We start from the raw sequence: 24,661 nt of genomic DNA, 5'->3' as shown, positions 1-24,661 counted from the left end.
TGTAAGGGCTTACGTCGATTTTTCTCTAACACAGCAGTGATGCAGATTCGTAGCCGATTGACAAGGTAAAGGTGGAAAGCCCCGTATATTAGTTATTACCCCAGACAAAGAGGACAAGGGCAGTGATGTCACTGCATTAGTCAAACTCTTACACTAAGGAAAAACAGTTACGCATGCATTGTAAAAGTCAATTTTAAATAGCATTTGACCAACGCCGGCTTTAGCATTTAATCAAGGTGGAGCGAGATTGTCTATACCGCTTCCGCGCTTCTCAAAAGGTGCATGACATCGTAATTATTTTTATTTTGCACTGGAAGCAGGAAAATGGCGCGCCCCTTGCCATCTGGCGCCTACAGCGACTGCTCCTCTCGCTCTACCCAGGGCCGGTGCTGCGTTTTAAGCGTGAATTTAATATTACTTTTCATCACACTTGCTCGTAAACTTGAACTATCGCCTGCGGTATTCCCGGACCGATATGACCTTAAAGGCCGGCAACGCACTTGTGACTCTTCTGGTATTGCAGGTGTCCATGGGCGACGGTAATCGCTTACCATCAGGCGATCCGCCTGCTCGTTTGCCCCCTATACCATAAAAAAAACAGTGTCGTAACATGCAGGCTACCTTGGTTGCAACATCCCAAATAAAACCCTCGACCTTTTGTTCTTGTCATGAAACTCAAGGTCGGTAAAAGAGTCATTGCCCGTATTAATAATGCTTTTGCTGCACGAGCACGACCTGCAGAAGGCCCTCGCGCACGCACGTCAGGCAGCTGCGGGAAGGGAGGGGGCGGCGGAGAGCTGGCGCTGCCAAGAGCGCAGCCAGCGGTATCGGCAATTTTTGTAAAAATTTTAGTTTTTCTTATACGAGTACAAATATAAGTACAACTCAAAAACAATTGAATGTCGCACGGGCGGGCGGTACTAGAATTATGAACATCGACTTCGAATCAAGTCTTCGGCTTCTAATAAAGTCTCGTTCGTAATTCCTTATTTACCGCCCTTAAGACAGAACACACACATATGACATATATATAAAATCTATATCCACACTAATATTATAAATGCGAAAGTGTGTGTGTTGTCGACGTGATTTTCGGCATAGAGATAGTTTATGGGCCCGAGAGTGACATAGGCTACTTTTTATCCCGGAAAAATGCACAGTTCCCGAGGGAACAGCGCGCGATAACCTAATTCCACGCAGACGAAGTCGCGGGCAAAAGCTAGTCCGCCATATTTTGGGATTCCACTGAAGTCTCATATTAAAGTAATAAAATTATATCGTGGGATTCATTCATGTTACAAAAATGGGTAGGTACGAGCATTTCAACCGTTATCAGCTTCCTGTCGCATGAAGAAATGAGAGACCGTAGGCAAGACATTTTAATGAACTGTAATTATACCACATGCACACTATATCGTTTTATTAAATCTTTCCGTTCTAGCTGACTTATTTCTAATTAATTCAGTTCGGCTCTTTATATTTATCAATATAAGTATCTTTATCCGTTGCCTAGTTAGTATTCATACTCGTAGTACAAGCTTTGCTTAGTTTGGGACTAGGTCAATTGGTGTCAAGTGTCTCATGTTTTTTTTTTTGATTAGTACAAGGGGCAGGAAACTGATAGCGTTTGAAACGCTCGTAGAACTACCCAAGCAACACCCATGCCTTATCATTCTTAGGGTTCTGTATGCAAAAGGTCATAACAGAACCTTATTAAACTGTCACTCACGTGTCCATCCGTTCTGTCCCTCTGTCACACAAGATGTATAGCCAAACGGAAAGCTGGTGGAAAAGGAAGCCGTGGTGGCCTTGTGGTTTTACCTATCGTCTCTCAAGCAGAGGATCGTGGGTTCGAACCCCAGCTCGCACCTCTGAGTTTTTTGAAATTCATGTGCGAAATTACATTTGAAACTTACCACAAGCTTTATGGTGAAGGAGAACATCGTGACGAAACCTGCACTAACCTGCGAAGCAATTCAATGGTGTGCGTGAAGTTTCCAATCCGCACTGAACCCACGTGGGAACTACGGCCCAGTCCCTCTCATTCTAAGAGGAGGCCTGTGCCCAGCACAGGGACGTATATAGGCTGGGATGAGTTAAAGCTACAGTCTTCAAATTTTAACAGTATAAGCATCTTGTTGACTCGAATTCATGCAAATTGTCAAAGTAATTTTTGACCTACCCCATTGCGTGGAATATCATTGCTTAGAATTCATTAAGCAGATAAAGTTTTTAAAAATATTAAAAAACAATGGAATAAGAAGCCACTAAAGTAAGCTTTTTTTAGAAAATTTTGTACCGATGTTTTTACCTTCTTATTGGCCAATACTGGCCATTGACATAATTGTTTTTCTTATTAAGGTATCAGCACTATACTTTTAAGAAAATGTTATTTTTATTATGTGGTTCCTATTAATTATTATTAGGTATATTAACAAGATAAATGTTGAAGCTAACAATTAACGCTAAAAGTAAGTTTGAGGACTTTTTTACGAATGTAGTTTTAAACTCTACATACCTACCATGCCAATATAATTGTATTTATATTAACAACGCCTACGCGTAGGAAGTAGATTCTTGGATTTCTTCTAACGTTGTGATTAGTTATGTATGTAGATACATATTACGTCTACACTTAACAACAGTGGCTCCTAACCTTTTTGAACCACATCTGTAGAGATTTCTAGTTCACATCTTTAAAACAAGTAGGTACAGACGAATTTTCTTGCAGAATTTGTACTCACTGTTATTTCTCATGGCATCTTGCTTCTTACCCCATATACCAACACTATATTTCGTTTTTTTAGCATTAGAAAGTCTTTTTATTAAAAAACACAATTGAAAAATGAGTCACAGTAAATATGTAACAAATTAGCAAGGATATAATGATAATTTATATTCTTTTTATATCATATTTAATATTAACTGTTTTTTTTTAAGTTTTTTAATAAATAGACACATCAAGATTGTTTACCCTTTTTTTAATGCAAAAAAACGAAGTATAGGTCAAACACCTTTAAGTTCGGAAATTCTGACATTACGAGCGTATAAGTTTGACCTATTTTGACCAGGTGAAGGAGAAACTTGGTGTTGTGACTTATCAGGAAGTCAAACAGCAGGCCAAAGACCGTGCGGAGTGGCGATTACTCCACCGACAAGAGCGTAGCTCTTAAATTAAAAAAAAAGCATGTCATCGACCTTGAATAATCCATCATATTATAAACTAGTTCAGTAGCCGCGTAGTTTTCCTATAGCCGGATAATTTTACCAGTATTGTAAAAACCCAGCCTTGTTATAGGATGTCAATTGGGTAATTTCTTGAATGCATTTTGCACAATGTTACTAAATATAGGTAGGGTCATTCACGATGACGCGTGCCGTGGTTCTTATTACAATGTCATTAATGTCTAATTTTGACAAAATCACGCGTCTCGTGGATGGCACTAGGTATACGTATTATTAATTATTATTGTTCTGGCTGTTTTTTTTTATTTGACTGTTTTTGGGCTACCAATATATGTGCATAATCATCTACGATAAATAGTATATTAGCTAGCTAGAGCTGTGATATGGCGGCATCTTTTTGATACACTACTTAGTCTTTACGCACCTTCTGAATTTGAAGAAAATCATCTAAATATGTTTTGGCTACAAGTTATTTAAATATTTGTTCTGGGACCACAGTATAACGTTTTGTTCTTTGTTAATTTCGCAAGTCGTGGTAGCCTAGTGGTTTGATCTATGAGGGTCGTGGGTTCAAGCCCGGGCCCGTATTCTGAGTTTTCCGGAATAAAATGCGAAACTACCTGTGAAATTTACCACGAGCTTTACGGTACAAGATTGCGAAGGAATTCTATGGCGTGTGTGAAGTTCCCAATCCGCACTGCGCCCGCGTGGGAACTACGGCCCAAGCCCTGTCATTCTGAGAGGTCTGTGCACTAAAGTGGGACGTATATAAGCCGAGATGATGAATTTCACAAAATCCTTCATTTTCCCTAGTCAACATCGTAAAAGAAACCTTTATGGAAAATTCTTGTTTATTTGTTTTCTCCAAGGATTTGGAGTAGGCGTTGTGCGCCAGTCAGGGATTTTTATGTGTTTAGGATTCTATTTTCTATAATGATTTGGTCAATATTTTTCGTCAGGCCGGGTACTTACCTATTTTTTGTGTATTTTCTTCTTATTCATGCACACTCCTTGTATTCTGATAAATCCTTGAGCACAACGACGACCGTCTCCCATTGCGTGTCTGCGGACCCTTCTATGTTCTTCTGGATCAGGATTCCTCACTTGTCGATTCATGTTTGCTATTTCAGATTTACTTTCACTTAAAGCTGAGCTTTTAAAAACGTGTTCACTGAATCCAAATTTGTTAATGTCACTGTTGAATTGAACTGCTAAAGTTTGTTCACTTGGTTTAATTTCAATTGTTTGATATTGATTGGAATTGTTTAAAGTAGCAATTGGTGCGGCGCACGCGACGCTGACGAGGCAAAGGCAGATAAAGAGGCGAGACATTGCTACGGTGTGAGCTCTGTGACTGTCCTGGCTAAAGTGAGCGATATCAGCGCGCTTTTGTAGGTATATAAGGCCAGCGGTTGCATCATACTTTACGCACGCTCTGCAGCGCTTTATTCTTTCAAAAGCTTATACAACATAGAATATCTATACTCCATTTATTTTTACATTTGAAACTTAACGGTAAAATTTGCACACGTTTTTAAATGAAGCAATGAAACTATTTAAAATTATGTTAACTTCTATAATAAAAACATAATCCTAAATACCGCTAATAAATGTACAGTACCTGGGCGACCGAGCTTTGCTCGGGCTAAAACTCGGTAACAATCGTTTTCCCAGAGATAAGATCAAGTTAGATCGATTTTTCATCCCCGAAAATCCCTACATACCAAATTTCATCGAAATCGTTGGAGCCGTTTCCGAGATCCCCTAAATATATTTATATACAAGAATTGCTCGTTTAATAAATGTACATGTAGGTATTTATAGTCCATTTGTGTTCAAAATGCCGAGAAACGTGTGTTACAATTTGACCGTTAATTCAAACCTTAAATTAAACCGAGTATACCTAATTTGGCAATTATTAAGGAGTGAAATGTTTTAGAGTTTTGGAAATCGGCAATTTTATGTATTTTGATTGGTATTCCCGAATTTTTGCTTTGCCACTTTATTTGCCGCTTCTGGAAAAGTCTAGTTAAAAGCATTTTTTTATGTATATTACTTTTCCAACTCATTATACTTAGACTTATAATATGCCTGCTATGCCCATTCATATCTGTGACTAAGTTAAAAAAAATATACAAGAATTATTTATATAATTTAATGAAAATTTACAGTACTAAATACAGTTGATACATAAATGTTTCAAAACATGAAAATAATAATAAAATAAAAAGTTATTTAAGAATTTTCATTCTTGCTTGCCTCTAGCGTAGGGACATAGTACCTAACGTGCGTGGCCTACCTACAGGTCTGCTCAGTGTTTCTTTTTGCTAGATCATACGATACACAGATTACTAATATGTAGCTAGCTAATACGATAGGATTAAATGTCAGGTACCAACATTTAAAAAATATAACCTACTAAACTACTAAAATAAACTTATAACCAGAAAAAGTTATGTCATCGATTAAGGAAATTTAATTTGGGATTTCCATAATCCATTAAATGTTGTATTCACTAAGCGCATTGGTATGCAAGGCAGTCTTACGAAGAGAGGTATCTGGTACCTAGATGAAAACAAAAGCACAAAACTTTTCACCAAGTATTTCTGACTTTTCAACTTCACTCGTTGTTGGTCCCTAACTTAATATACTCCTCTTGTCTACTCAAAAATTGACAGTTAGAGATCCCTTATAGGGAAAAGCTCGCCTTTTTATTGTATTTTATCGTTTGTTTACGCGTTTGTTTCTTTATGTTTGAACGATAAAGAGTTTATATTAACTATATACAAGTAAGTAGATTTTTATATGAACATTATGTAGATTTTTTTGACGAGATATATACAGGGTGCTCGGCACATGAACCATCACTTTTTTTTGGATATTATTCGGGATATTTTTTATCATTTCACCCTTGGACCTTGGGTTTTAAGAGTCAGAGAGTTGGGTTTTGGAGATTTTTTAAATATTGTTTCTCAAAATTCCGAAAATCCCGCCTTCGTAACTTTTTTATCAATGTATGTATTTTTTTTTTGTATTTAATACTTGGTAATACGTATGCTTGTTCGAATAATAATAGTTTTTATTCTAGTTGATAGTCTCAAAGGGAACGTAAGAGTTTTTTTATTCCACAAGATTACTGGTTTTGTGAAAAAAAATCCAACTACGAAATTCAATTATAAAAAAATTAAATACCTATTATTTCTATCCATAGCTGGTAAAAAAATTATGACAGGGTTAATGCCTATAGAAGTAAGTGTAGCAATGGAACGGAAAAATGTGGGGCCGTCAAATAAAAATGAAAATCGTTTGGTAAAACCATTCAAAGCATTTTTACCTGAACAACTTACACAATTACAAGGATTGTGCTCGTATTTAGTAATTTCAAATATTTTTCCTGTTTTGAAATCGGTGCATGGTCAGAAACTAATCCATTAAAATGTTTTTTAGCTTTGCTTTACCTTTTTTTTGAAAATGAGGAAACGCAATTGAAAATATATCTTTATGAAATGGTTTCTGTGCCAGACTATGCCAAACAAGGGTGTGCCGGGACCCGGACGCTTGCCACTCAAAGGGTTTGGTCTTACGCGTCGCGTTTGGGACTGGTTTATAACTAAAACTGTATTTCATTTGAAGCGAGTTAACTTGCATTATATATGCATTTTGTCTGCGTATCGTGTCGTTATTATGGTCATTATCAATAAAGTGGAGCTATGATAAACGGAAATAAAAAGAGGGGAAAAAAAATACAGTGGTATCAGCAAAATAGCGTGTAATTAAAGAAAAAGAATTTCTTACAGCATTACACAGATTTAACTAACTTGCTACTGTTGTGTGTGTGTGTGTGTGTGTGTGTCCTGTGTGTTTGTAGTGCATTTCGTTGCGTTCGTGTCGTTATTATGAAAAAGAATCTTAGCATACTTAACTTAACTAACTTGCTACTTTTATGTTATATTTTAAAACATTACAAAATTTTAGAAACGAAATGAATGAATGAATGAAGGTGCATATCCAATATACATATACAATACCTATACTATATTTTATAATAGAGAGAGGCTCATTAAGTTCATCGAAATATTTCTACGAAAAAGTTTTACTTATATGTATTAGGTACCTTTGGCGGCAGCAATATAAAATAAATAAAGTACTTTAAAAAATTACAGTTATATACTAAGGACTTAAAATCTAACTAAAGATATTTCTAAATGAAAATTACTAGCTTACATCACACAATATTCTATTATTGAGGAGATTATAATTACAAAAATTAGAATTTTTAAGATATGAAACGTGTTAACATCGAATTTTTGGTGAAATTTCTTATTGCTTAGATACATTAAAGTCATAATTTAACGTAGGTAAAATGTGAAGTGTTTTGTTCATGCTTAAAGAAAATATTCTATACTTAGCTATTATATATAATAATTGTAGTAATGATAAAAAATATATATTTTAGGTAATTTTGGTATGCCATATTTTTACATCAAGATAAATTAAATCAAATTAAAATAAAATAAAATTACAATAATTTAGTAAAAATCAAAGCAACAAATGCAATACTGGGTAATCAATGCAAGTCTGGATCATCACTTGTTTTGTCCAGTAATAGAATGTAATTAAGATAACATAATTAATTCATTTCATAGGTAGAGTATTTATACAATTCTTGAGTCACTGAGTTTCCTTTGATTTCATTGAAGAATAATATTATTTTGGTTGGTTATGCTAATTGTAGAGCTGATGGCCGTTGGAGTTTCAATGTCCAGGAGTGGCGACTGCGTACAGGAAGGCACTGAGTTAGTATCCCGCAAGGATGTACGAGCTGATGACCACAAGAAGTCATTAAGTGCGGGTAGCATAAAACCGATTGTACTAGGAATCTTCGAGAAAGGTCTATTTCCTTTAGTTTCATTGAGGTAACATTTCTCGTAGAGCTAGTGGCCGGTCAATTTTTAAGGTCCTGGAGTGGCGATTGCTTACAGGGTGTACGATCTAATTGAGATCGCAAAAAGGCATTTCGTACGGGTAGCACAAAATCGATATTACCGGAGATCTTCGAGGAAGATCAGCAATCAATGCAATTTCAGCAATGGATTTCTTCTGGTCGATACTGATGATTAGTGAACATTCAGATGCCTACATAGGCAGAGGACTTAGATTTGCGACACTCGCCCGGATTTCGCTTTAAGATGTGGGTTGCGTTAGTGTGGTCGTTTTCGGAGGTGATGTTGAATTTTCAAATTTGTTTCTGTAACTAAAAAATATTGGTATTATTATTCGGAACAAAATCCAATCATTAATCTTGACCATTTGTCTTAGTCAAAATACCACAACAGGACATATCATGCTAAAAAAACACACGAGTAGGTATGGAGTATACTCGGGACCACGGCCACTGTAATGTGGCCGAAACGTCGAGGTAAATTACTCGTGTGTTTTAGCGTGATAAGTCCTGTTTGTGGTGTTTTGACTATGAGTGAAAATCACAAAAGTTTAAAACGTTAGGTTATACTATTATTTATTTATTATGTGCCAGTTATACAAATTAAAAATCTCATCCTAGGTTTTAAAGACGGCTTAAAACTGTGTCCTTTAACGAAATTACGATGAGTCGTCTAAACTTCATAAATTATTGGTGTTGATAACTGACTGAACTTTACTTTAACGAAATAAAAAAAGCTAAATTGATAAATTATCCCAACGAGCTTACATAAATAAATAATTTAACTTTGTAAGCTGTGAGTTAATTTATAAAATATCGTAAAGTACAAATTAGTTAGGTTACCTATATAATATTAACCCTTTTCCAGGTTTAGTGCATATACACTTATACAAATATTCGACTTGCTGAATTTACTTTTCAAAATCAGTCGTTAAAAATAGTGCATATAGCGGCCAGGAAAAAATTTAAATGGTAAAAAAAATACTCACTACAAATGTATTTTTCGCCAATCCAGTAGCCCTTTTTTCCCACTGGACACTTCGGCAGCGGTGGTATCGCTTGAAATACATAAGCAGAAGTGAACGCTACCAAAAGAGCCAGAATAAGTATGGTAAACTTCATTGCAACGGCTAAGTCTTAAGATTTCGTCTGTCTGTAAAGCTCCAAGCTTGTTCGAAACAGACGTCCGTACGGGGCGCTCGCCACGCAATGACTGTCTTGTGTGTGTTGTATCTCCGCACTCTGCTATCTTTTTATATCGAGAGACGTAAATCCCACCCAGCACAGTCGACGCCCCAGTACCACCACCACTTTTTGAGAACGGACCAATCACGAGACACTTGTACACTATACCTAAAATTATACAAGTAGCTTTTGAAAAACCGGCCAAGTGCGAGTCGGGCTCGCGCACGAAGGGTTCCGTACCATTATCTATACAACAGTAGAATAAATCACGTTTGTTGTATGGGAGCCCCTCTTAAATATTAATTTTATTTGAATTTAATTATTTCTTTTTGAAGTGAATACACTACTAAATATTCTGTGAATATTCCATGCGGCTATCTGTTGCCGTTAATAATGTCGAGAAAAAACGGCAAAAAAAATTGCTGATATTGCTGCTATATGGGAGCCCACCTTAAACATTTATTTTATTCTGTTTTTAGTATTTGTTATTATAGCAGCCCCAGTATTACATAATCTGTGAAAATTGAAAGTGTCTAGTTATTACAGTCCAAGAGATAGAGCCCTGTGACGTGGACTCTCAGTAATAGGGTCCCGTTGGCACCCTTTGGGTACGGAACCCTAAAAACGAACAGTCTACAAAGCTAAATTTTCCATAAATTCCATATTATGCGCCTACATTTAGAACACGCAAGCAATGGAAGCTATTATAGTACAGGCGCTAAGGGACGTCGAGTATGCATTTATGAGGACCGCATTCCGCGTATAGTTTTGAGTTCAAAAAAGCTTGTAAACTATGATTCTGAATGTTACTGGGAGGTCTGGTGATCCATTTTTTGTTCTCCATGCCTTAAGACATCATGTAAATGGTCTAAAAAATGCTTTTGGAACCATTTAAATAATTATTTTTGTGATAATTTCCAATTTTTTCTTATGCTTAAAGATAAAATAAGTAGTCAGTTAAAAAAATATATCCATACACGTGTTTGTGCTGTAGCTCTCAACACATGTAAATATTTATACTTAGACCCTTTGAAGTGCTCATTATAGATACCTATTATAAAACAGTACCGTGACTAACGGATACACAACACAGCCCAAACTAATTCAAAACTATTCACAGAATGCGGTCCTCATATTTTGCATACTCAACTGCCTCCAGCACCCGTTATTAGGTATTTTGCTGATTCACGGTAAAACCGTAGACAGTCGCGGGGAAATCGTAATCCTTCCAAAAAAACCAAAGCACTGCTCTGCACCTGTAGAAACACTGTACTGTAGCAGCGTTATACAAATTAATTTATTTTGTATCTCGATGGAACCGTGATATACGTATACGTGATAAATATGTGCTACTGAATTTTTAATATAGGTACCTATCACGGATTCTAGGATTTTTTTTATATGGAAAAGGGGTCGAACGCGTTTCGTAGCGACATCTAGGAAGAACTTCCTTAACGTTTTGGGAATAGTGTAGATGACATCATAAAAACAATGGTTCCGAAACGGGAAAACGTTTATTACAGAAAAAAAATCGCTTTATTTTAACCCTGAAAACCAGACTAGTTTTCAATTTACTACAAAATTAGATTTTAGTTGCTTTAAAACAAATAAATATTTCGTTTATTGAATCTACGAATAAGTGACGTCATAACTAGTTATTGGTATACAAAATTGATGGGAGAATCATATATGTCGGCAGCCATATCAGCCAAATATGTCGTCTACCACCCTAAAGTTGATAACCGTTTGCATGACATAAAACAATAATGCCAATAGACGTGTCTGTCAACTTGAATGTTCGACTTTAGCGACACATTCATTTGTTAGGAACTTGTTTAAAAATTGATAGACAATAACTTATTTGGCTGATAGTACAGTCAAGGGCAAAGATATCGACACGGCCAAAGTTACAAAAATATGTATACACGACTTTATCCACTTAACATTTAGGCCGTGGCCATATTTTTGCAACTTTGGCCGTGTCGATATCTTTGCCCTTGACTGTACCTACGCCAGTCGATTGGTGGAGTCATTCTCCATATTGATCATGATGTTGGTTTATTGCGTACGGCGACATCTAGTGTCCAGTAGCGTCAACAGTATGTAGTGGTTTTAATTAAATTATAAATAAATTTAAACGAAAGTTAGGTATAAATGTAAGAGTATTTTCAGTAGAAATTCAAAGTTCTGATTGGAAAAAAGTACCGACATGTAAACAATATTAGTTACACAAAATAACAAGCTGATGCTCACTATTTTGTCTGCATCTCGTGGGAAGTTTATACTTCCCCGGAGTAAAATATAACCTATTTTCTCAATATAGTATTAGTTTAGACGATTGTTAAGATAATACAGTACCGTGAACTGCTTCAACTTTTCCCTCTGGCCCCAACATTGCCTGATTCAATTTAGAGTCGATAACTAGCACCCTTTTAGGTTACTTTTATCCCCCCGTAATAATAATTCCCGTGTAGACAAAAGTTTAAAACCTATAAGAGTGCTAAGTTATCGACTCTTAATCGAATAAGGCAATGTTGGGGCCAGAAGGCAAAGTTGAAGCAGTTTACGGTACGAGTACAATCGAAGAAACTGTCTCTTTGGAACCGTGTCACAGACAGTTTCACAGTGAACTCTTTGGCAGATGTATATGGTACTCAATATAAAATTTAATTTGACAGTGAAAAGGCTCCACATTGGTATGATAAATATTCAGTTTCTTCGACTGCAGGTAATGTAGGGCTCTCTCATTTTTCGCCGAAGATATTTTTACTATTAAGTCGTGGTGGCCGAGTGGTTAAACCTATGGCCTCTCAAGCAGAGGATCGTGGGTTCAAACCCCGGCTCGCTCCTCTAAGTTTTTCGGAATTCATGTGCGAAATTACATTTGAAATTTACCACGAGCTTTACGGTGAAGGAAAACATCGTGAGGAAACCTGCACAAACCTACGAAGCAATTCAATGGTGTGTGTGAAGTTCCCAATCCGCACTGGGCCCGCGTGGGAACTACGGCCCAAGCCCTCTCATTCTGAGAGGAGGCCTGTGCCCAGCAGTGGGACGTATATAGGCTGGGATTATTATTATTTTTCCCAAAAATTGCTGTTTCATTTGTAAGAACGATCATAGCTGGCGCTGCCAGCAGCGCAGTCAGCGGTAAGAGCAATTTTTGAAAAAATATTAGTTTTTTTTTTACAAATATACAATTTTACACGGAAATGTGATGAAAAACATTGTATGTCGCACGGGCGGTACTAGAATTACGAACATCGACTCATTAAAACCCTCAGTCCTCGACTTCGGGCTTCTAATAGACTTCCTTATTTACCGCCCTTAAGACACAATGTATTATTTCATCAGGGTTTCTCGACATCCATCGCATCAACCACTCAAAGACTGATGGCAGAGAAGCAGAAGAGTGACCTCCTGCTGTCCAGGATGCTGCCGATGCCGGTGCTGCAGCGTCTGAGAGCGCAGAAGACAGTTCCAGCTGAAGCGTTTGACGCTGTGACAATCTTTTTCAGCGACATAGTTGGTTTTACCGCCATTTCAGCCAACAGTACCCCTATGGAGGTCATTAACATGCTCAACATGCTTTACAGGTAGGATGTTCATCACATTAGACATATTTGCGATTTGCTTTCTTTCAGTAAAACCAATGTAAAAATAATCCAGATTAATTTGGACTTACTACTTACTTTGAATTCGGACAACATTGTCAAATTGTAATTAATTGTAACAGTGACAAATTAAAGGTTTGTTGTGGTTTATTAGTCTAACATCTGGTAGTATGGTGTACGGTTGTGTTGCTCTGAAGATGAGCTCTGGTTGAGTTCGAAACGCGTCAGTGTATTGTGGTGGTGGTGATAGATGGGTTTGTGTGTTCTTACAGTGTGGAGGTGGAGGAACTGCATGAACACGCATACCTTGCATAAACTTAGCTATCGTAAGGTCGCCGGTGAGCAAAGTAATTCTTTTAGTTCATTGATATGGTCCTCCGCAAAGTAACGCTTGATTCAATAAATTATTTAAATTGAAATTATGCTGAAGAATATTTAGAACCAAATTTCTTTTCGTTTTATAGACATGCGTACTCGTGTGTATGTATGTATGTAAACTCTTTATTGTACAAAATAAATAAACAAACAACAAACATTGAGATATTATCCCTTTAATCTTTAAGGGAGATCTACCAGTCAAGCATTGATTTATTACCACTAGGCAGCTGGTACTATTGTGTATAATACCTTATATAAAAATGCCCAAAGACATTGTGAAGTAATCAATATTTTAAGGTCTGGCTGCAATTAAGCATAATTAATTAATTACCTACGTACTTACTAGATTTGATACTGACGTGTTAGTGATCTATTGTAATTTGCTTTGTTTTTTTAGGATGTTTGATGAAAAAATAACGCAATACAATGTGTACAAGGTGGAGACGATAGGGGACGCGTATATGGCGGTGTCTGGACTCCCGGAAAGAAACGGTGAGCTCACAAATACGAGGACTTTGTCTCTGAAACAAAACTTTATCAATTGGGTAGTTCACCTTTTATCCCTCCCCCAATAAATTGAATTTGTAATCGATTGATCAAAGTGCTACACTATTAAATATTATTCAAATAGAATTGTGTGCTCGTACGTTGTATTTGTGTTTTTGTAAGGGAACGAGGGTAAGAGTAAATAAATGTCTTCGTTTTTTCCTCTTTTTCTTTCATTTTTGTTATTTATTTCAATGCACTTCAAAATCTATTTTTACGGTTAGGTAACTGAAAATTAGGTAGTGCCCCCGCGAAGACGAGCCAGGCGAAGCGCAAAAGCGCTACCTGCCTTTTCTTATCCTCCTAACGGCCAAAGTCCTTTATAAAGGACTTATTTGTAATTTGAACATCAAACTCTATCATAAATGACATAAAGTTTGATGTTCATAAACTTATTTGGTAAGGGATGTAGTCCATAATTATTTTTTAAATTCATTACTTAATAGTGGCAAATACCAAGAGAATTTTTCATTCAAGATTTCATTTTGAGGGATCTGCGTTCAAAAAGATGTCAACAGGACTCTAAATATTAAATCTTAACGGACTGTCCGTCCATCTGTTTGTACGCCTGTCATAGGGATGTATCTTTTAAACAGTAACTTATTATAAATAGTTATTTGAAATGGTCATAGATCTTTTTTTTATACAGAAATAGGCTTGCCTTTGACCACAATCACGCCTAATGGTAAGCGAAGATCTGGACTTAGATGGAGCACACTTGTCTAATAAATGTCTAATAAATCGCCCTAGATTTAAAGCCGGTCAGATTGTAGCGATCAGGAAACACAGATACAGCCACTATGAATAATAAACCAACCGCGTTACAGGTTGCGCACAGTTGGGGCCTGGCCAAAAGCATCAAGCGAGCAAAAATCTTGACTGCCGGCGTATAGCATTTAAGCTAAAAAACGTACCGTATGACGTCTTCAGTCTTATTTTTATTATAAAATTCATGTTCCAGGTAACAAGCACGCATCAGAGATCGCAGACATGTCTTTGTCTCTTATGAGAAGTTTGGATGGGGCTACAGTCCCCCACTGCCCCGGGGAGCCCTTGAGGATCCGCGCCGGCATCAACACGGGGCCATGCGTGGCAGGTGTAGTGGGGACCACCATGCCTAGATACTGCCTCTTCGGAGACACCATCAACACGGCTAGCAGAATGGAGAGCATGGGCGAAGGTATGCAAATAACCTAAACTGATATAATGCCAGCGCGTTGTGAATGGTGGATCATAATGAATTTAGACCAAGCCGTTAGGATAGCTTCAACAAACCTGTCATTTAATCGTCCTCATCTATGCTTTTTCCTGGGCAGTTGAAGTGATTTTGGTTCAAGCTGAACATGCTTGGAAAACTTTTAATCAAGGGAATTCAATGGCGACCTTTTGTAACCGCTGTCTGAAATATTCCTCATTAATTTAGTAAACCTTGTATAACCGTGAAAATATGCGTGCCATGTCCTGGGCTGCGTTCAAATCGAAATCTATTTGTGTTTCTTCTTACTACTTGAATTTGAAATTATCGTTTTCTTTTGTTATCGAATTTCTAACTCCAAAAATTTGATTTAAACTGCAAGTTTGATGTATTGTTCTAGCCATGAAAATACACATATCAGAGACGACAAAGAAGGCGCTGGATATAATCGGAGGGTACGAGGTGGAGTCGCGGAGTATCAGCGATGTTCCTGTAAGTTTTTAGATGTTACTATTTACCAAATATTTGAGACCAAGTGTAAATATTTACAAGCAATTTATAATTTTTGTAAACCGACCTGTGTAGGTACGCAAAATAATAAGCAATGTATGTATATTACTTTCATAGAAAATAATTAATCACTACCATCTTGGCATCCCCTCAATGTTATCTTCATTCTTATAAAAACAAAAAGGGTAAGAGTATTTTATCAAAAAGTAGATTAAAGTATAATTTGAAATGACAAGATACCTTATCACTCTTAAACTTTTAATTTTCTTAAATTTTTTGTTCCAACTCGTTTCTGGGAAATCAAATTAAAAGTCGCAGAGTTCTTTAATATCACTAATGATCTAATTAAATTTTTAGGGAAAAGGCGAGATGCAGACATTTTGGCTGCTAGGAAAAGTAGGAGGGATTCAACTCGAGAGTCCGCAGGGCCTCAAGCTAAAGGACTACGATCACGACTTTTTAGAAATGCTCATAAGGTCATAAAACGCTGCCTACAAGATTAAAGGTACCCTAAACACCCCAAGGGACCTGTTTGGGAGCTACTACCGACTTGGTAACACGATGGCTTCTCACAGGTGTCGGGTGAGAGCTCCTGTGTCGGACAGGTGCTGCGGTTATTCGCTCATTCATGTGCTCTAAGATCAAGCGCGCAGCAAGTTAGTTGCGTATCGAGTGGAAAACACATTATTATTATTGTACGAGAGCGCTCGCAGCGATATCGTCGCGCGGTCGCGGCGAAATCGTTGCGCGCTGGCAGGGAAATCTTTGCGCGCTGGCAGTGATATCGTTACACGTTGCGCGCTCGCGGGGAAATCTTTGCGCGCTGGCAGTGATATCGTTACACGTTGCGCGCTCGCGGGGAAATCTTTGCGCGCTGGCAGTGATATCGTTACACGTTGCGCGCTCGCGGGGAAATCTTTGCGCGCTGGCAGTGATATCGTTACACGTTGCGCGCTCGCGGGGAAATCTTTGCGCGCTGGCAGTGATATCGTTACACGTTGCGCGCTCGCGGGGAAATCTTTGCGCGCTGGCAGTGATATCGTTACACGTTGCGCGCTCGCGGGGAAATCGTTACGTGCTCGTGGTGACCTCGCTGCGCACTCGCCTCGCTCTCAACTCGATAAGGTTCTTAGAGTCTGAGCTAATAGAGCGGTCCGGAGTTCCAAGTTCCGAGTTCAGAATCCATAGTAACTGGTAAGACTTTTAAATGGCAGCCAACTTTATTTGGTGACGTGTGAAAAGTTATGGAATAGAAAGGTGCTAAGAGAAAGAACCAAAATAGTGGACGTCATCCACAGTGAAACAAAACGAAAAGAGAGATTGCAACAGGTATCTAGCAGTAAAAAACTTAAATGGAAAATTATTTGTAGCCTAAGGGGCTTTTTACCATCCATTGATTACTGTTAACTGATGGTTAAATGTGATGCCGTCTCTATTTGTTTTGTTCGAATAGACGGAGACGTCATCACATTTAACCGTCAGTTAACACTAGTCAGTGGATGGTGAAACAGCGCCTGAGCATTCGAATTTGTATTAAATTTGTTAGCACTAAGATTAAAATGTAAATATCGTTTTGTAAGCTAAATAAGTTTTTGTAAAAAAAATACTCAAATATAAAATATTTTTGCTGATTGAAAAAGACAAGTTTACGCACTTAAATATGTATTTACCGGACATTTGAAGTCAAATAAAAGCTTGTAAGAAAATAATTCTGTTATAATACGACCGTACTTTAATTAATACTATTATTGTCTACGGAACTTGAAGGCCAATGTTATGATATTATAAAAGGTGTCAATTAAATGTTTTTATGAATGTTCCGGAGGAGTTTAATTTCTAGCAAACGGAGGCCATATTGTCAAATGCGCTTCGCGATCGCTTTCGCCATCTCTTTCTACCCTCGTCTTAAAACATGTGACAGAAAAAAGTGGTGTAAACATATTCGTCACTGCCATGTTTCAAAAAACCTTTTCATCACACTTGCTCGTAAACAGTGTCGTAACATGCAGGCTACCTTGGTTGCAACCCCCCAAATAAAACCCTCGACCTTAATGTGCTTGTCATGAAACCCGTGGTCGGTAAATGAGTCATTGCCCGTACTAATTTACATGTCATGAAGCCCAAGGTCGGTAAATGACTTGCACATGCTGCGGATTGTCAAGAGCGCAATCAGCGGTATCGGCAATTTTCGATAAAATATTAGTTTTTCTTTTACAAATATACAATTTTACTCGCAAATGTGATGAAAAACATTGTATGTCGCACGGACGGTACTAGAATTACGAACATCGACTCAATAAAGCCCTCAGTCTTCGACTTCGGGCTTCTAATAGCCTCTCGTTCGTAATTCCTTATTTACCGCCCTTAAGGCACAATGTACTATTTATACAAGAGGAAACCTTGTAATGCACGTCCGCATTTATCAAAAATTCACTAACTATGCAAATTTTGTTACTTACGAGGTTTTCACATGGCAGTGACGAATTGTGATTCCACGTGTGTTAGACAGTAAGCCTCGGATCACAGAAAAGAGAAGATAAAGAGCGCGGTTAATGTAGTCACACTTAAATATACAGGGTGTCTCACGGCTATGCTACAAGAAGGGAAAGTATCTTAAATATTAAAGATAGATAATTTTACTGAAAGAAGACTTTATTTTGATTTTAAAAACAATTTAAACTGCATTCAAAGTTTTTTGAAAAATAACTTGTCTAAACCGGGAATCGTACCCACCAAATAGTAAAACACACAGTCATTCAAATATTAATTTCATTTATTCTTGCGTATAAAACATTGAATGAATTACTACAATTTAATTACCTACAATATTACAAATACGTTATACCTACAACATAAACTTTGAAAGTACATGGATTGGACCACAGATATAGATTACACTGATGACGCAAACACCTCAATCTGTATATTAGCGATGTGAATTCCCCAAGTCCGCGCAAAATCTATTCATATGCGCCGCCCGCCCGCGCCGTGGGGCTCGAGTCAGTCACTACTTAGTCATGATTTAGTCAGTTAGCGCCTACCGGTCAGTCTTCGTATGGGGCCAACCCCGACGTTTGGTCGGGGTTCGGATACGCAAAGTAGATACGTTTGCGTAATCTAGTGTAATCTATATCTGTGGATTGGACAACAATACCTAAACACATTGGACCGAGCTATGTTGAACGAATAAAATCAGTTTAAAAACTTTGCATTACCCTTTGTAGGGCTTAAAGTGGCCCTAAGAAGAATATCATGCACCTGTAAAAGGGCTTATATCGGGATTAGATGTCCAGGCCGCTTTTTAACCAACGTGACAATTGTCAGTGACATATCGAGTGACAATCAATTTTTATCTAAATTTAATGATAATTTATGTTGTGAAACAGGAATTATATTGTCTAGTCGACATTATTTATGTATTTGTAGATTAGTCCGTAAATCTCGACATGAGTTTAAAGGTCAGGTTTGCGTTACAATTGTAGTGTTTCGTGGTTAACATACGCGTATTTTCAAAGTGGTTATCTATGAAAAAAGTGTTTTTAATTCATACGCAGTTATTTAGAAAAAGAAGGTCAAAAAAGGGAATTGTTGTGATACACCAATTTAAGTCAATTTTGAGATCTGACCTTTTGAAATGACTGGACTTTTATAATAATGTATTTGAAAAAAGGTTTTTTTCCGATTTAGCTAAAAAGTTAATAATCCGGTACTGTCTATCAATAAACGGAGTATGATTATGTAGCTTAAATTGCCGCTAGTCTGTCAAGCGAGTCATGCTCCTCTAAATGGATCTGCTGAATCACTAAATAAAATCTTTTCAACAATAATAATGCGCTGAAAACTAGAAAACTCTCAGTTTGTGAGCACCAAAGTAGTTAAAAGACAGCTTTGCCCGAGTATATTCAGTACATATATTCAAGTATCAATCACAGTGTCAGCGTATAGCCGCGTATCCACTAGAGGCAGCCTCGGGCCGAGCGGCTGCCTCGCTCCGAGGTTGCGCAAGTGGAGACGCTGCCAAAGGCACGGCTCAGACTGAGGCTCCTTTGAGCACGGCCAAATAACCGACAAATATTAAACCACACCACAGTATTTATCCACATAGTGCTAAAGCAAATAAATAAATATTTCATTTCATTTCATTTCATTTCATTTCAAAATATGGCTCGGCTCGCGGTGCTCGGCCTGAGGCTGCTCTAAAGGATACGCGGCTTATTATCAGTGTTCAGTTAATATCTAAAGCGCTCGGTTGTATCATGCGATAAACGCTGCATTAAACGCATTGCGTTTGACGCACATCTAATCTAACAAGGTGGTAGGACCTTGTGCAAGGTCCGCCCGGATTGCTACCACCATCTTGCTCGCTAATCCTGCCGTGAAATAGCAGTGCTTGCACTGTTGTGTTTGGGCGTGGAGAGCAAGACAGCCGGTGAAATTACTGGCACTTGAGGTATCCCATTTTGGGCCTCTAGAGGCCCAACCTAGGTTGCCAACCTAGGTTGGCAACGCATGTGCAATCCCCCTGGTGTTGCAGGTGTCTATGGGCGGTGGTGTTCTCTCACCATCAGGAGACCCACTTGCTCGTTTGCCATACAGTCGAATAAAAAAAAAAAAAAAGAAATAGAAATAGAAATATTTATTCGCTATTCGCACAAAACAATAAAAATACATTAAAGAAAGAAAAAAACAACAATTTACGAACTCGCGAAGCGGTCCCAGCTCAGCATAGTGTTGGCCGTGTAGGCCAACGCTGGTCTTCCGCTGTGACCGCTTGGCGACTTCACGGAAGGCGACAAAAATTCCTAAAAAATAACAAACAAAAAGCAATAAAATCAAAATACAAAACTAATTACTTACACATATAAAAAAATAAAAAATAAACAAAACACACAATGTAACTAAAATAACACAACATTAAACACACTAACCACTTACAATTTGCACTGGCATAGACCACCGACGTCGATATGACACGGACAATCTGTCGATTGAAAAAACCAATCACAATCCACGCAATCTAATTACCAAGCATGCGTTTGCCGCTGCACACCGCATAAGACAATGTTTGGTAATTAAATTATCTGATGCAAATTGACTGCATTGCGTTCTACGCAGCGTTTATCGCATAAATCAACCGAGCACTTTAAAGGCTTTGTGCACAGGCAACACGCCAAATTCGTCTGTAACAGACCGCCTAACAGCCTTATTCATAAAAAGTTAGAGCATCCTTGAAGGCTCCTTGAGGGCCCGATGCTAAAAAACATGACTCATAAACGTCTGTTAGGGCTAATCAGTCGATCAAGGCTCTGCTAAAGTTAGGGGACCGTAGACCCTCCTTATCTCCCTGCTAAGTCACAAAATGGCCGCCACAAGTTTGAACAGCTGACTTTGACAAGAGCAAAAAACCATACCGAAGATATTTTTAGTGAATGGTAGGGTTACGCAAAGATTTAAAAAAAAATCAGGAAAAATTATTTTCATGAATTTGTATTTAAAAAACCTGCTAAGTAACAGACCGATCAAACCTCAATTAAGGGTTTTTTATGAATAAGGCTGTAAGTATTTAAAAGAACTCAACAATGATCCCCAATACACAGGTCATTCGTGTCATTACATAATTTGGCGGTCGGAATGTAAGATTATTCATTGATTTTAGGTACAATAAAATAGGTATTTTTTAGGGTTCCGGAGCCAAAATGGCAAAAACGGAATTCTTATAGTTTCGTCAAGTCCGTCTGTCTGTCCGTCCGTCCGTATGACAAAGGCATTTTACTCGGAAACTACAAGATGTAGTATAACAATGAAATTTCGAATACAGATGTATTGTAAAAGCCGCTGTTTAGTTTTGTAGTAGGGGGGGCACACCATTACACGTAACAGAAATTGAAAAAAAATTTTTTTTTTTTAACTCGCGTTAACGTGTGGCACGTAGTTCGACAGCTCTTTTGAAAAGATAGTAAGGTTTCTCAAAAAAAAATTTTTTGATTAACAGGAGATTTCCGGAAATAGTAGCAAAAGTTGTGTAATATTATAAAAGATAATAAATAAATAAATAATAAATATCACGAGACAATTCACACCAATTGACCTAGTCCCAAAGTAAGCTTAGCTAAGCTTGTGTTATGGGTACTAAGCAATGGATAAATATAATTATATTAAACACCCAAGACCCGAGAACAAACATTCGTATTTTTCATACAAATATCTACCCCGACACGGGAATCGAACCCGGTACCTCAAGCTTTGTAGTCAGGTTCTCTAACCACTAGGCCATCTGGTCGTCTACTATAATAATATATAAAATATGGAAAGGTAACGCTTAATAAATACTTTCAATGAAAATTGGTTTCAACATGATCGGGTATACCGTTTTTGAGTTATTGCCGAAAAACTGCGCTTCTCCACAAAAGGACGTAAGTGCCGTGAAGATACTTGTTTTTTTTTTGTAATGGCTACGGAACCCTATTTTGGGCGTGTCCGACACGCTCTTGGCCGGTACTTTATATTTCATTACTTCTTTTTCATTTCAAAGATTTTTGAAAACGCTCTTTTTTCTAGGGACACGACTTGTTTGACAGACTTTATGAAGTAAATCCTGACACACAGCTATGAAGTTTCTGAATATTGACAATGTGGAACCCTTTTAGCTGCAATGGTGTCGTGTCAATAGTGGGGGACCATGTGGGGGACCCTTTAGACGTATTAGTACCTACACTAATGGTAGTTAATGAAATAAACCCAAGGCTTGAGCCCACGCGCCAGAAAATGTTTATTTGCCAACAGTACAACAACAAAAACAATACAAGATAAAATACAATACAGAACAGATTGTAAAAAAGGTATAAAAAAACTTTAAGTACTTAGTCTGCCCTGCTGCAAAAGAGAAAACTAAGCTAATGCTGCGCTTACGCAGAAGATGCCAGAGCTGGTTTTCAGCCTGCCCCTATTGACACATGCTGGACTAGCGTCTATACCGGGTTAAGTTAAGACGTGAGTTATCCAGGTTTATATAATTAAATATTAGCGAATCTTCATGATCAAAGTACTCTATACTAGCGTCGCTATCATTTGAGCTCTGGGCTCATAAAACCATGTTTCAAACCTCTCGCTCGCGCTTGGGAGGATATCGGATCTCTCGCTCGCACTTTGCAGCGATTTTATGGCCCTAGAGCTTAGGCCCCATACTACGAAATGCAAAATTAGAACTTCGTATCTGGCTGCCCCGCTGACGCTTACATTACGTAGGTAAATAATACGAGAGTGAGAGGGACGGTACTATACGAACTTAGTTTTAGAATTTCGTAGTAGCCCCCTCTGATGATAGCGGCGCTGGTATAATGGTTTTTAGTATTGTCGTGTGGTATCGGGCTGGTATCGAGGCGACGTGCGCCCGCGCTGCGAGTGGATGCGCGCGAGGAAACTGGGCGTGACTGCAAGCGATGGCGCGGGCCGCACGGGGGAGGGCCCCGACCGCCCTTCCAGCCAATGCGTGCTCATCTCTCCTTTACCCTAGATGAAATTTGACAAGAAATTTTTGACAGACAAGAAGAAGTATGGGTGAAATTTGATTAACAAGATTTGTTCGAACAAACACACCAAACATTGCAAGTGGAATAAAAATTGGTAAGTTTTTTTTTATTATTATTCAACTGGATGGCAAACGAGCAAGTGGGTCTCCTGATGATAAGAGATCACCACCGCACATAGACACCTGCAACACCAGGGGGATTGCAGATGCGTTGCCAACCTAGAGGCCTAAGATGGGATACCTCGAGTGCCAGTAATTTCACCGGATGTCTTACTCTCCACGCCGAAACACAACAGTGCAAGCACTGCTGTTTCACGGCAGGATTAGCGAGCAAGATGCTTTAACTGAAGTTTGCGAAGTAAACTTCACTCATAGATAAAGTTTGTATTTATGCTTGATGCGGGCTACCTTCGAGTCTAAGAACCTAATACCTACATATAGATCTATAGAATAATGTTTTTCCATCCATCTTGTTGTCTCAACTAGCTTCAGTTGGTAAGAAAGCAAGATAAATACCAACTTGTCCGACAAAATATGATGCAAAACATTATTCACTACATGCCGCCAGGATGAGTCGTACGGAATAGTACCTACATGGTACATGTACAAGGATGACCTGGCAGCGTCAGTTTAGTTCAGGGTTTCTCAAACTTATGGCTCCACGTACCCCTGTTAAAGTTTATAGACGACAGCGAACCCCCCCCCCCAAACAAAGTAATAAAACTGACTGTTGGAGAAACTAACAGCCTTATTCATAAAAAGTTAGAGCCTCCTTGAAGGCTCCTTGAAGGCCCGATGCTAAAAAACGTGATTCATAAACGTCTGTTAGCGCTAATCAGTCGATCAAGGCTCTGCTAAAGTTAGAGGACAGTAGACCCTCCTTTATCTCCCTGCTAAGTCACAAAATGGCCGCCACAAGTTTGAACAGCTGACTTTGCCAAGAGCAAAAAACCATACCGAAGATAGTTTTAGTGAAGGGTGAAGTTACGCAAAGATTAAAAAAAAACAGGAAAATTTATTTTCAGGAATTTGTATTTAAAAATCCTCTAAAATTACTGCTACTTTACTAACAATAAATATGAGAAAAATAAAATTAGGATGATTAACATAATTACGGCTTTTTGCACTTAAACATAAACATGCGGATCGGAAATGGCGGGAAAGCAAACATCTCGCTTTTTTTTTCCTGCTAATTTGCTGTCACTGCTGTAATTTTTTTTTTTAATTATCGATGAGGCCATTTTTTGTCTTTGATTTGTCAAGATTGCCACATAACGCGTCTAATCCGTCTATCAGCAGCTCAACAACTAGCAGACTGCTAGCAAGCTTTTATCAAATAAATAAATAAATAAATAAATAAATATCATGGGACACTTGACACCAATTGACCTAGTCCCAAACTAAGCAAAGCTTGTACTATGGATACTAGGCAACGGATAAACATACTTATATAGATAAATACATACTTAAATACATATTAAACATCCAAGACCCGAGAACAAACATTCGTGTTATTCACACAAATATCTGCCCCGGCCGGGATTCGAACCCAGGACCTCAAGCTTCGTAGTCAGGTT

General features: G+C 38.0%; 2 protein-coding genes across 4 annotated transcripts in view; one reads left to right on the top strand and one right to left on the bottom strand.

Moving 5' to 3' along the window:
- The window catches only part of LOC141437448 (uncharacterized), a 134,088-nt gene extending 116,748 nt beyond the window's left edge, over nt 1–17,340 (top strand). The window contains exons 11-15 of the mRNA XM_074100823.1: nt 12,668–12,909; nt 13,703–13,797; nt 14,813–15,031; nt 15,447–15,538; nt 15,914–17,340. Of these exons, the coding sequence (XP_073956924.1) occupies nt 12,668–12,909; nt 13,703–13,797; nt 14,813–15,031; nt 15,447–15,538; nt 15,914–16,039 (774 nt within the window). The 3' untranslated portion in view covers nt 16,040–17,340. The remainder of the gene's footprint in view (nt 1–12,667; nt 12,910–13,702; nt 13,798–14,812; nt 15,032–15,446; nt 15,539–15,913) is intronic.
- Nucleotides 17,341–21,791: 4,451 nt separating this feature from the next.
- The window catches only part of LOC141437447 (uncharacterized), a 62,737-nt gene continuing 59,867 nt past the window's right edge, over nt 21,792–24,661 (bottom strand). For 2 of the 3 annotated variants that reach the window (XM_074100818.1, XM_074100821.1), the window contains one exon: nt 21,792–23,065. In XM_074100818.1, coding sequence (XP_073956919.1) covers nt 22,901–23,065 — 165 coding nt within the window. In that variant the 3' untranslated portion in view covers nt 21,792–22,900. The remainder of the gene's footprint in view (nt 23,066–24,661) is intronic. The other variant, XM_074100819.1, reaches the window with a different exon arrangement.

The sequence above is a fragment of the Choristoneura fumiferana genome, chromosome 17 (genome assembly GCF_025370935.1).
Source record: "Choristoneura fumiferana chromosome 17, NRCan_CFum_1, whole genome shotgun sequence".
In the NCBI taxonomy this organism is placed as follows: Eukaryota; Metazoa; Arthropoda; class Insecta; order Lepidoptera; family Tortricidae; genus Choristoneura; species Choristoneura fumiferana.
Note: the sequence above shows the minus strand (reverse complement) of the source record. Positions and strands in the feature narration are given on the sequence as shown.